General features: G+C 36.7%; 1 protein-coding gene across 2 annotated transcripts; it reads right to left on the bottom strand.

Annotated features, from left to right (window-relative positions):
• Positions 1-1,272: 1,272 nt before the first annotated feature.
• Positions 1,273-12,221, bottom strand: LOC104603262 (serine carboxypeptidase 24-like). 2 transcript variants are annotated; one of them, XM_010267257.2, is made up of 9 exons: positions 11,613-12,220; positions 5,503-5,610; positions 5,229-5,324; positions 5,041-5,133; positions 4,544-4,629; positions 3,266-3,663; positions 3,038-3,133; positions 1,807-1,912; positions 1,273-1,701 (listed from the first exon to the last, which is right to left on the bottom strand). In XM_010267257.2, exons 1-9 carry the CDS (start codon positions 11,854-11,856, stop codon positions 1,558-1,560), a joined length of 1,371 nt encoding a protein of 456 aa, XP_010265559.1. In that variant the 5' UTR covers positions 11,857-12,220; the 3' UTR covers positions 1,273-1,557. The 2 variants fall into 2 exon arrangements, with proteins under 2 accessions (XP_010265559.1, XP_010265560.1); XM_010267258.2 differs by lacking the exon at positions 5,041-5,133 and having other exon boundaries at positions 11,613-12,221.
• Positions 12,222-13,925: the final 1,704 nt, after the last annotated feature.

Below are 13,925 nucleotides of genomic sequence, written 5' to 3'. Positions count from 1 at the left end.
GTCAATGATCCATTGACGTGGGTAGTCGAACTGTTGACCTATTCAGCGGTTTTTGGCCGTTTTTAAAATTTAATTATTTTTTATTTTTAATTTATTTTGTTAGAACGGGCCATTCATTCGAATCATACAGTCGAACCATCAACCAAAAAACCGGTGGCTAGAACAGTTCTGGTTTTGGATCGTTTTTTAAAACATTATTATAAAGACAATTTTAAGGGGCCGTTTGTTAATAGTTGAATTTGCTGAACTAAAAATTTATTGTTCGACTTTTAGTTTATAAATTAATTAAATAATAAAATTTTAAGGTTATAATGACGTATCCAACTTGGGCCTAAGAACCCACAATCTACTTGAAAACTTATTCAAGACAAGACAAAACAATAAAGTTTTCAGTTCAGCCACTTCAACTGCTATGAAATGGCCCCTAAGAAATATTTCATAAACGATATGGCCTTAGGATATGTTAGAACAATTAAGGGGAATGGTCACTTGACCTCTGAAAATGAACAAAAAACCCAGAAATACCCCTGATGGATGCATCTAATAATTTTTCTGGATTAAAGGCATCGTAAACTTCCTGTATCGATTCATATTGCTGTATCATGCCCCCCAGCCCAAAAACTGACAAGTATAATCATATATCAGTTGTGTAGTGTATACCCTAAACTTGATGGGCATATACTTAAATTTTCATATTAAAAAGAAGTTGGAACAGGATTCAATGGTTCACATGGGGTCATAATTCAGCAGTAATTTAATGAGTGGGGGCCTGGGGCTACTTGGAAGGTACTAGAATTGAAGTGAAATACAAAAATTACAATTTTGAACCTTCGATGATAAATTTGTTTCCCACTTAATTTTGGAAGAGAGAGAGAGAGAGATGAACATGAAGGAAAAAGCTAGAGCAGTCGGGAACTTAAGAGCACCTTCAATAATTACAAGGAAAGTTGACTGAGAGTCTGAGGCTTGGCCACATATATTGAATGCTCATGAACTCTGATCGTCAGAGCATCGGTGAATCAATGAAAAGAAGGGCCTATGCTTTAATGGAATACCTGACCCTTGGAAAAGTTGGATGTGCATTAAGTAGCAAAAACCCAATTATGTTTCCGACTTGTTTTGTTGTAGATGAAGAAAAAAAAAGAAGATTTAATGGGTGAAAAAATGGTTGAAATAGTATTGCAGTTCGAAAAAAGCTTGACATCCATCTTACCTTGAAACAAACAAAGCCTCGTAATCCAAAATTCTTGGATTGAGGGGAGAACAACCCGATTATCTTCAAATTTATACGAACTTGCATTAATTCCATTTCTTGGCTGAACTGATTACACTTTCATTTTGTGTAGGAATGAAATCAAATTGTTTTACCAATGTAGCATTGAAAACAACTTGAATGAATAATTTATCTTACTCTAATCCCAAAAATTTTATGGGTATTGATTCTGCATTAAAGAACTGAAAGCAGCTCCATTAATTTTGATGCTTCCAGGCTAACGCAATAGCCTGCTATGAGTGTTTATTAATCTCCTCATTCCCATTTTATGAGAAACAATTTAGCTAGGATTTGGGTAGCTCTGCACCAGCCAAGAATGAACGGAAGAGAGTCAATGCCCTCTCGGGCTGGAAGAGTGGAACCTCGTGGCCGGCCCCCCGAACTGTGGCAAAGGTCAGCCCTTCATAGACCTCAGTCCATCCTCCAACCTGATGAACAGAAAAGGAAAATACAGGTTCAGTGATCAATATTTGTTTATAGAGAGAGACCTGTTACTGTTACTGTCACTGATAGAAGATTTTTAATTTGTTTACCTGGCCACCTGAGTACCATGGGTACCACCGAGTTTTTACAGTCAGATTCAGATGGTTAAGGGAGAATCTAGTGGCAGTTACTGGAACTACTGAATCTGTGTCACCACTGCATCAAAGGATGAAGAATGAGCATCGTAAGCTGTAAATTCTTCTATTGAAGGGCATACATTTAATGATCAATTGATGCTGAACATACTGTCCTCAAGCACTTTAATATGTTCAGTCACATCCTCCAGCTAATGCTAGGGCTGTGGTTCTCTAGGCTACCAAATTACAGAGATAAATATAATGGGTGCTTCTGAAGTGTGAACACAAAAAAAATGAAGTCAAGCTTTTTTTCCTTCTCTCATGGAGGCAGAATTGAATCACTGATTTAACAAGTCCTACCCAAATTGTATTTCTTTATTGTTGTTTGAATTTATACATGCGGTGATGCGGGGATTTGAATGTCAATCCATTGGCCCAAATTTTTTTGGAAAAGTTTAATTTGTCATCGTCTGAAGTAATTAAATAGGACCAACAGAAAATTTGAAAACCCACGTCTAGTTCACGTCAGTGTTGTATCAATTCTACCTAACATTTGCTCTGGAATTTGCATTTCTTGCATGTCTATTTGACGGTGCAGTACTAAATACAGTAACCAGAAAGATTCAAAGTTTTCTTTTGAGTTTTGAGCATCTCTTCTTTTCATTAATGCACGTCAGATCAGACCTTTCAATGCTTACCATCCGGGGAAAGAGGATGTCTAGCTGGTTTGAGGTAATAGGCCTTGACCATGACTGGAAAAATTGAAAATGCTAGACAGTTAAGATACTAACTGTGTGCATGTATCTGTTTTGGAACTCTAAAACAGCCATGCAGACGTAAACAGAAAGGGTTGATATGATGCCTTGGAATGTCTGAGAGTTGGTGCACGTAGCCACATAGTAAGATCAGTCCAGAGAGAGAGAGAGAGAGGACTGTAGGCCATTAAGGCAGAGAGGCAGGGAAGTGGAAACTGATCTCTTGCTCATTGAAAGCATGCTTGTCTGATCTGAAGTGTATAAAACCTTTCTTTTTTTTGGACAATCGATCATATTAATTAGTTCTAGACTTATAGACATCCAGATTCCAGCAGACCCATTGATTGACCCAATAGACAAAAGGTTTCTTAGGGATGATTAAGTAGTGCAGTTTACTCAATTTGACACTGAACTAAGTAATCTGATAAAGAGGCTGGTCATTGATTTACCTGAAAACCCATATCCTGAGGCCACCTTCCATTAGCTCCTTGTAAGTGGGTAACATAGAAAACTGAGAATCCTTCCAGTTCTTGAGTAAAAAATCACTGTTGAATGGACACCCAAAAAAAAGAGAAAGTTCATCATGTTAGGAATACTAGCATTAATCTATATATAGTTTCTGCATTTCTATGGAGAGAAAAGCTGAAGAAGGTTACTATATATCAAGAGAAAGACACCTGCAAGCAGTCCATCTGTAGGGAATGCCCGTGGCATTGGCATGCATGGCCTTCTGTACATCAGGCCTGTTATAGTATTTCTCTGCATAATTCTCTGTACATGGATCGTATCCATATACCCGCCTATGCAGGAGGGTGTTCTTGAGCCTGATTGATCTTGTTGTATTCTTAGATGCTTTACAAATGGGTGTGTAGATGCTGTACTGATCTATATCACCAAATTCGTGGTTCAGTGCATAATTAATTGCCTTATCGCACTTGGAGGAGTACTTAGTTTCTGTGAAGTTGCACTGTGAGAGTATAGAATGATAGCTTCTGTCTGATATTATCGAGTGGGTCCACCAGTATGACACTGTTCCAATGCCATCGTAGTAGTTATCTGTTACAGCATTTCCCACCTGTATATATACATATATGTTTCCATTTGAAATAATTCTTTAATCCCAATATATAGATGTCAATGAAATCTAGACTCTCTAGAGGGAACTCAGTCCTTTGATAAATACCCAATAGTTGGACTTAATCAATTTCTTGGTCATGACTAGGTTTTAACCAGGGTTTTCAAACTCGGTTAATTTGGAGGTTTAACCGCTTTTTCCTCCGGTTCAATATGGGGTCAGTGGTTCAATCATCCGGATAATTAGCAGTCAACTCATGATGATATCATTGAATAAATTCTAAAGAATAAAAATATCAATGTTTTTAAAACCAGACCGGACTGTACGGTCAGACTAGAAGAATCGGGAACCAGGAACCCGCCACCTGATCGGTTCTTTTCATCCCAGAACCGTTTTTTGGCCAAAAACCATTGATTTGGTCATGAACCACTGACCCGGATTGTCAAACCGTTCGAATCGTCGACCCAAACAACAGTTTTGGCCATTTTTATTTTTTATTTAAATTTTATTTTTTGTCAAAACGGGCCATCCATTCGATTCGAATGATCAGACCATTCAACCCGGGAACAAGACCCTGAATAATTTATTATCCGGTCCGATTTTAAAAACCTTGAAAAATATTACAAACAACCGCTAATCCACGCATTGAATGGGTCAGATGGGTTAATGGTTCAACCATTCAAGTCAATGAATTACTGACCGAGTCAATGATTTTTGTGATATAAAGAAATAGAGGTTAACCCAAACCAGGATTTTAATCGGATCACTGGTATGATTGACTGGATCAGTGATGGGTCGATAACACTGCTTTTAACAAAGACTAATATTATGTTGTAGGTAATATCTAAAAGACAAAAACCATGGAATGCATTTAACTTACAATGAATCCCTTGAGGTTGATGAAGGGCTTGGATAAATTTTTGTTGTAGTCGTAAATTTTCTTTGCCAACTGTGGAACGTAATGCCCTACAAATACACAACAACAATTAATTATACTTTTGAAATTGATTAATGGGTTATTTTGGGGGCGACAAATCTTGTCAGATATATACAAAACCCTCCCACCCTGCTGTTTTGGGTTTGGGTTGACTGGTTCAATGAACCAGGTTAAGCTGGTATTATCTGAAGACCCAATTCACCGGAGACCCAAGTGGACATTTGGTCAACCCCAATTTTGGTGCAACTTAGATCCTCTGGACCATTGATAATGCAAATATCAATGGATTAAGATATAATTTAAACATGATAAAGTAATTGGATGTTATTGCCACTCACTCCCTCTCAAAATTGTTTTGACATCTCTCTCTCCTAATAAGGAGTGGGCGGAGAAAAAAGGAGAGTGGCAATAGCAAAACCCTAAATAGTAACTCTATATACCTGCATAGCTCTCCCCAGAAATATAGAAATCTCTATATTTGTACTGAGGAAATCTTGTCATCCATCTTACCATAAACAGAAAAGCCTCCCGAGCTGCATTCCAAAATTGGCAACTGTAGACGTTACATAATCGATAATGGTGATGATTACTATAATAAGAAAAATACATATTTAACATTAGGTTTTACCGGTGCGCCTGTCGCCGGAATGTTTAAGCTCCGAGCTTGTATTGGTATACGAGAAACCCACACCGGCGGGTGATTCAAGGAAGAGAATATTTGCCTCTGAAGCCAAACATATATAAGAGAAGAACAAATCTGAGAGAAGTTTCGTTGAAATTCTGAGAATAGAATTTAATTAATAGCATAAGAATGGCCATCCTTCCACATCTCTAAAATTTATTCTATCAGCCAATCGTTGCTTATTAAGCCAAGGCCCTTGAATTAGTGTAATTGGGTTTACCTTTATTCCAGGAGTACTTGTTGAGATAAAGAGATGAACCATCTTTATTAATCCGAAACGGACCAATCTCCTCTGATGCTCCGTATGCAATTGAGGAACAACCTGGACCTGCAGCGTTCAATTTCGCAAATTTATTGAAGAAAATTTTCACTAAGGCTCCATTTGGAAGGAGTACAAATACAAATATGTAGAGCGTAAAACCTTATATTTTATATTATTTTATATGTATTTGTACTATACATATTTGTATTTATATTCTTTACAAGCTGAGCCTAAGTAAATGAAATATGATTATCCCATTGCAGCCCATTTAAGGGAGTTGTTTAGTACAGTGGCATTGTATTGCCTTTACGTTTTGGCTTGATTAATACAAATTTGTGAGAGAGAGATTTTTTTATTTGAAATGTTTTAAAAACATTTTGAGTTGATCAATACAAATTATTATTTTTAATTAAAACATTAAAATATAATTGAAACACGGAATCTATATTTCTTATAAATTTGTATTAGTGATGAACCCAAAATACAACAGTGACACACTATGCATGTCGTTGTAGCAAACACCCCCCTAAATGTGGGTTGGTGTAATTCATATATGGATACTCTGTAGCTCCACTTGTATTGTAAGAGGGTTTAAAGAAACTTTAGTGTATACGTAAAAAACCTAATAATAATCTACGTTAGTCTTTTAAAAATGAACACATATTTGTTTTTTTTTTCTTAAGTATTTTTTTTAGTTGGTTTCAGGAATAAGACTATTTTCTTGAATCAACTAAAAATGGTTTCATCACTTATCTTGAGACGGAGAAGCATGGATACACACGATGCAGAATTCTGAATTCCACCCCTACTACTAGCTCTTCCCCCCCCCCCCCCCCCCCCCTCCTATAAACCAGATCCTGCCCGTGAATTTGGCATCAATTCACGGTCAGGATGCATTTCCCCTGTACTTTGGGCCTAGAAAATTCTGATCTTGGACGATTGGTATTTCTCCCAAAAATAAATGGGGATTTTATTGTGTTCAGTCCACCTCCTAAATCTTTTCTGGTTTGTACAATTGGAAAAAATATGTTTGTTTTGAAATACACCCCTCCTAATAATTAACATCTGTCACTGGCTCACCACTTATGAGAAGCCCCACTTTTATAGCAAGATGTACGGTGTTTGGTAGGGGGATGATGCCAAATCATGAAAGTCTGAATCACATGCAAACAAAATGTACAGTGTCAGAAATGGGCGTCTCACAATCACATTCACCATGCATCCAACATCCACCGTGAATAAATATGCCAGATGTTCCCATGCATGATAGGATGTGTATGTAACGTTCGGTGTGAGGCTAATAGATCTGGTCTTAAGAGAAGCGGGATCTGTTCCTCACGAATGGGTGCCTCACAGTCACATCCACCGTGCATTGAAAAACATCTCCCGTGAATAATAATTAATAAGTATGTGAGATGTTTTTAATGCATGGTAGGATGTGCGTGTGAGGAACAGATCCGATCTCGTCTCAAGAGGGGGACGGTGTTAAGTTAGGTTGAATCTGTTTAAACAAAAAAGGAAAGAAAGAAAGAAGAAACTAGTGTTGGAATTGGGTTTGTATAGGACAACTCCTAGCATGAGATAAACTCATTTTTCTTAATCATATCTTGTGTTTTTGTGGTTGTGTTGTGGATCTGTTTCTTTTGGTAGAAAGAACAACTTGAATAGACAAGGGTCAACCATTGACCAAGCTCACAAAGGGGTGATCGAGTTAGGTCAAGGATCTCACTATCATCTTTTAGAATTACAAAACAAATATATAAGAAATATTGAAGTCTCTATGAAGTATATTTGAGTGGTATAAGGGCTTCTTTCTTATTTCTTCTCATGGAAATGTCAATGAAAACAACGCTTCCGGTTAAAAAGATAGCTCAAAACTTTTAGTATGGCAAACTTTCTGACTATGCATCTTACATTTAAACAAATGGAGTCTATTTGTTTTCTCAAGAAATCTTCCAATCTAAAAGCTTAAGCTGTTAGTTGAGGTCTCTGAATAGGTTTTTTATTCTCTACACACTCCCTTATTTAAATCCTATGGAACTTGAAGGTGTGGACAAGTATAAGTTCATCTATATTTGTGCTAAAATTTAATTAACTATAATGGGAGTGGCCAAGAATGAATATTGAAGAAGGTTCTCATACCATCTTAAGAAACCATTCAACTTAAAAGCTTAAGCTATTAGGAGAGGTCTATTTTATTCTTTAACATATTGGTATATAATTAACAATTTGATCTATGGCAAATATATAGGATATTTTGGTTAATTAATTTGATATTTTTATATAAACCAATAAAGATAACATCCGATAAAGAGATCCAATAATGTTTAATGAATGCAAATTTATGGAAATAAGAGATTCAAGAACACAAACGGGTTATTTGCTAACTATTAAGATTGATGTCTGAGAATAACCTAAAACATTCACTCTTGATATCTCAAATTCTCAATATTGTTAACAAAGGACATTGGAAAGGCTGAACTGCTGAAGAGATTAAGGAAGCTTAGGGGGTCCACTGAATTGGAGGCCTACAAATTATCACATGGGAGTTCACATCTCCACCCCACAAGGAATTGCCCCACAACGCCCCACATCACATCCCATCCTGTATTAGAAACATCTTCCGGTGATGATATCATCGGTACATAATCAGGAGATGTTCCATACATAATCAGGGATGTGCTGTGGGGAGGAGGTGTGATCTCGTCACATGGGTGTATTCAAATCATCATGACTATGGACCCACCATTGGCTGTTCCAACCTAAACGACAAAAGACAGAAAGGGTAAGTTGGTTAAAGTCACGGCCACGGCTTTTACTTTTTTCAGTGGGCTTAAATCCTTTTCAGCAAGGAGGGTAATTTTGGCTCTTGCACACCTAAAGCCACAGAAAGAGAAACACAAAAGCGACAGGAGACTAGGCGAGAAGAAGAGAGGTCAAATCGCTTTTATGGGTCAGACCGGCTGAGGAATCCCAATATCTCATGGACACAATCAAGGAGACTGTTATTTTCATTATTTATAGCAACGTTCAAAATATCCATACAGTTTGATATGCCGATAAGAGCGTATTGGACTGTATCGGGTCTCATTCCCCTATTTATTTTATTTTTTTTAACCTGATTTAGAGGGGTTAGTTTAAGACCTGTTTGCTATCCCCTAATAAACTGGGTTAAACTTTGAAACATCCCTATAGGAGCATATTGGGAAGTCCCCAACACAATACATATCGATCATACAGTTTGATATTATCAAAACTTTGAACCTTGATTTACAGTTAATTACTTAACTTATACTTCACCCCTCTCATTTCTTCTACTCAACTGGTCCACAAGAACTGGTCCAGTACTATGCAAAATCCTAGGACCAAACAAGACTTTATTGTAATTTTATCTTTCAATACTTTGAGGTGGTCCTATCTGCATGGTCACATGAGACAAAAATACAAAATAAAGTGAACAAATATTTTTTAAAAAATAATATTTTGAACACAGTAATTTTCTCGAAGTAAAAAGTAAAAACTGCAGGAAAAAAGGGTAAATCTACAAATTTCCTATTTGTTGAGTGATTCCATCTAACACCACACATCTGGAATAATACTGTGTTGTGGGACAATTGTACTAGATGTGTGGAGTACAATGCATTTATGAGGCATGCAAGAAATTAGAGTGTGTAGGCTTAATTGATCATTTTCTACATATGTATTGGTTTTAAATATCAGTTAAGTTTTGATTTTGGACAACCACCGACACAAATGAAAAACATGGGTTGTATTAATTTTGGCTGTATTTTTTAACATAATTTTAAAATAATAAAAATTAATGATGTAGATAGAAATATATGATCGATGAAATATTAATAGAGTTATCAAATGATCAAATTTATTAAAAAAATCGTATAAAGTTTGAAATTTTCTAAAAACTTCATCATGAACCAAAGGTTTGAAATGACTTAAATTCTTGCCTAGCTAGCTAGCTACCACACTTGATATATTTGGATTTGATTCAAAGGGGGACCCATCATCCTAAGGGTCATATATATTTGTTTTGTAAGATTGGAACTTAATCAACACTCGACATGAGAGATAAAGACAAAAGTCCATGTGTAGATTTTACCTTTTATAAAATAATAAAAGAAAACAATCTTACGACTATTATTATTTTTATGGAATTGGAATCTGTTCTTCCCATAAATAATGAATACAAATAGGATAGATGTTCCAGGTGTGCGGTCAGGCATGTTGTGAAGTCCATGCGAAGCACGCTCTATAAGAAGCAAATCCAAACTCATTTCTATGCCCATTTCTGGGTCAGAAAGTAAAAGCCCCACATCATCTCTCATTGGGGTTTGCGTGCATCAAACTATCAAAAGAGGATATAAGGAGGGTGGAGGTGTTGTAACTTGTAAGCTTCTGCGTTGCCTTCTATTCCTTCTATTCCTAGTCAAATTTGAGATAGAGAAGAGAGATGAATCTTTTGTTAGGACAAATAGAGAAGTTCAGAAGAATTAACTGTAGGTTGTATTGTTATATTTACCCCAGGGTTTGTGTTTCTTCTATCTATCTTTTGACCAGAGAATAATCCCTACTGTGAAATAGACAGGAAGAGATCACGAGGAGACCCAACTGGATTGTGAGGACTGAAGAGATATGCATTATTTTAGTGCAAACCCAGTTGAGATTGTTGGGTTATTTTGATATTGGATTGGCGCATGTTAGGATCTATGGTCGAGATATTCTAACGTGGGCAGGGAGAGTAGAGAGGGGTATCTTTTGCCTTTTTTGGCATTGATCTGTTGTCTGGTTGACCATTAATGAGGCAGTTTTCTGTCAGATTTGGGTAAAAAGTAGGACGCGTGGCGCAAGGAAACGTGCATAGAGGATTGAAGGGCACTAGATGGATGGAGAAAGTGTGGATTGGTGATCATTTATTCAGAACCAGAGAAGAGTTTTTATCTTCTCATCATTTTGGAATGAATATATAACTGAATAAAATTTCCATTCTTTCCTTCCATCCCATCCCTTCCAATCTCTCTCTCTCTCTCTCTCTCTCTCACTGAGAAGAGCATCATAGACTTGCAGGCTTTTCTTGTATCCTTTCTCTTGTTCCTCTACATCCTTTTTGTAAAGTTAAATGAATGGGTTAACATCAAAATTATAGTTAGTACTTGCTGTTTATTTAGAACTCGATAAGTTACTAATATGAAGTTAGAGATCTCATATCTCTAGCTAGCATGCTCCAAGGTTAACAGAAGTGGAAAGCAATGCGACTGTTTCACGAAAACTGTAATTAATTAGTAATTTACACTTTTGTTTTGAAGGCTTCTTATTTCCTCAGTTGTTTTCTGAGAACCCAACTCATGATAGATGGTGAAAATTGAAGGATACAAGCTTAAGTTAGCTAGAAAGCTGACCTCCATTGAAAGCTTCTTGTTTTCTCAGTTGTTTTATTCTGAGAACCCAACTCATGGTAGATGGTGAAAAACGAAGCAGATAAACTTAGCTAGAAAGCTGACCTCCATTGAAAGCTTCTTATTTTCTCAGTTCTTTTCTGAGAACCCAACTCATGGTAGATGATGAAAATTGAAGGAGACAAGCTTAACTTAGCTAGAAAGCTGACCTCCATTGAAAGCTTCTTATTTTCTCAGTTCTTTTCTGAGAACCCAACTCATGGTAGATGATGAAGATTGAAGGAGACAAGCTTAACTTAGCTAGAAAGCTGACCTCCATTGAAAGCTTCTTATTTTCTCAGTTCTTTTCTGAGAACCCAACTCATGGTAGATGGTGAAAATTGAAGGAGACAAGCTTAGCTTAGCTAGAAAGCTGACCTCCATTGAAAGCTTCTTATTTTCTCAGTTGTCTTATCAGAACCCAACTCATGGTAGATGGTGAAAAATGAAGGAGATAAACTTTACTTAGCTAGAAAGTTGACCTCCACTGAAAGCTTCTTATTTTCTCAGTTGTTTTCTGAGAACCCAACTCATGGTAGATGGTGAAAAATAAAGGAGATAAACTTTATTTAGCTATAGACTTGTAACTTAATAGCAAAGAAAGTTTAGCAAACTTATTACCTCCATTGAGCCAAAGCACAAGAGGCTTGTTTTGAGGATCAGTAGTAGCTTCTGTGAACCAGTAAAAGAGAGCTCGGCCGTGTGTTGAATCGACGGTAATGTAACCGGAATACTGTGAGAATGTCACCTGCGGCTGTCCAGGGAGGGCTGATATTCGATCCAGCTCTTGCTCCGTTGCAGATTCACCGACACCAATCAAACTTATGAATAAGATCATTAAGATGGTCCTCCATTGACTTGCCATTTGCACTCTCCTCCAGAAAGTAAGAAAGGTGCTCTCTCTCTCTCTCTCTCTCTACACAGTATGAGTGAGGGAGATATTAATACATAGAACTGAGTGAAGCATTGATGGAGAAGATTAGCTAGGATTTGAGGTGGCCTCAGCTCTACTATTAATAGATTTCTACAGCCTCCAGGTTGAACTCTCTCCAGTGAGAGGAGTTAGCTGGCACTATGAGGCAATCAAACCTACATCAGAACAGGGTTAGAAGCCCACTAGCCCAGAAGAAGGTCCATAAATGCATCACAGGAATCTCTCTCTCCCCTCCACAGTTGTGGTCCTACGTATGGAAATGAGGAGGAAGATGGTTGGATATGGGCTATGACCAATAGACCATTATGGATATGCCTTTGGGATTCCTTATTTTATAGGCATAAGACAAAGTCCAAAGGATGGGTGGCGCTTGCTGATGGACTACCCACAAACAACCGCGCATATCCTTATCACCAGTACACGAAGCCCTTTTTTGTTAAGGTGGGGTCTGGGGGGGAAAGGACTTCTTTGTGATTATTCTAGTTTAACTACGATTGGCTGGTCCCTGGTTTGTTCATCTTTCATATCCTTTATTATCATTAATTTAAATTTTTTTTCATAATCTTTCTGCTAATAGTCCAACTAATTAATCATGCTTAACTATAACCTCTACTCCATCTACCCTAACAGTTTAGTCTGTACAGGTCTTTGGCTGTTCAACTGATGTATTGTTCCTTTTTGTATGTATTTATATATTTATGTATGTATATATGTATACGTGAATGCATGTGTGTGTGGTTTTAAATGTCTGATATTGGACGCATACACACCATTCAAAATGAATTAATACGAAAAATATTAGGTGTCTTATTAGGAGATTCTTGGCCACTTATTTTGCCCTACATTTTGGATGTATTAAAGAAATGAAAAATCAATAATTAATATATTATAAAATAACATAAAAGATTGATAAATTTATTAAAATGAAACTAAAAACTTGCCTGAAATTCCAAATTTCCAAAAGTTTCATCATAGACCAGATCAGAGTTTGAAATGGCCAAAAATCCCAATGTTTGTACTTTAAAACTTTGTTTATATCTTGAGTGTAGAAATTGAACTGCTACTGCAAATTAAGAGCAAATTAATTAAGGGGAGCTCCCATATTACTTGAAGGGAGTATTAGACAAGTTAAAGAAAAGGGCTCTGACCTATTTATGACTTTCAGGTGGCAAACATGATTCTTGAAAGTTTAAGTTCCCAATATTAACTTACACCGGAAGATCCTAACCGTCCAATGTTCTGCATTCATTACAAGAAAATAATGAACACACCAAAACCTAGGCGAATGTTAGATGTATGATTGGATGACTCTGATCATAAGAGAACTTTGAATTTTGGGACCCACTGAATGATGTTTGAGTCCTCACTGATCTTAATTTATGTACTTCACTTGGGTTCTTTGAACTGTTTCTGACCGACCCAAGCAACTAATTAATCCCTTCTTCACCTGGGTGCTTTGTAACTGTTAGAACAGATCTATATATCCATGATTCCCGTGATTTGCTTCCTCCTATTCTCTTCATAAAGTCTTTTTCGAGATCCAAACAAACCCCATGTGCATGCAAACGTGCAACCTAGAGCAGCAAATTAACAAAACAGTAGTTTTTTTTTACTACAAAGGCTACAAACTAATAATATATACAGTTTCTGATGCTGTAGATGATCTCATCCTTTCACAATCACCCCAACGGCTACGGCAGCAGACCTTTGACTCTCCCCATGTTAGTTTATAGCTTATAAAATCTTTTTTTGGCCAAAGTTTTCATTTGTCACCATCCAAGGAGTTATAGATAAGCATTGAGGGGAATTGTCTTTATCCTCTGTATCAGTATTCAAGTAGCTAGAGTAGTTCTTACTTCTTACTCTTTTATAATGAGTTCATGTCTCAAGAAATATTAGATTTTGGGTTTGAGATTTCTATATACATTAGAGGTTGATAGGGATATTCATCCTACTTTGCACATAATCAATCAAGATAACGACATAAATAAATAAATTTA

The sequence above is a fragment of the Nelumbo nucifera genome, chromosome 2, assembly GCF_055504915.1.
Source record: "Nelumbo nucifera cultivar China Antique chromosome 2, China Antique-T2T, whole genome shotgun sequence".
Taxonomy (NCBI): Eukaryota; Viridiplantae; Streptophyta; class Magnoliopsida; order Proteales; family Nelumbonaceae; genus Nelumbo; species Nelumbo nucifera.
This window is presented reverse-complemented; position numbering and strand designations above follow the sequence as displayed.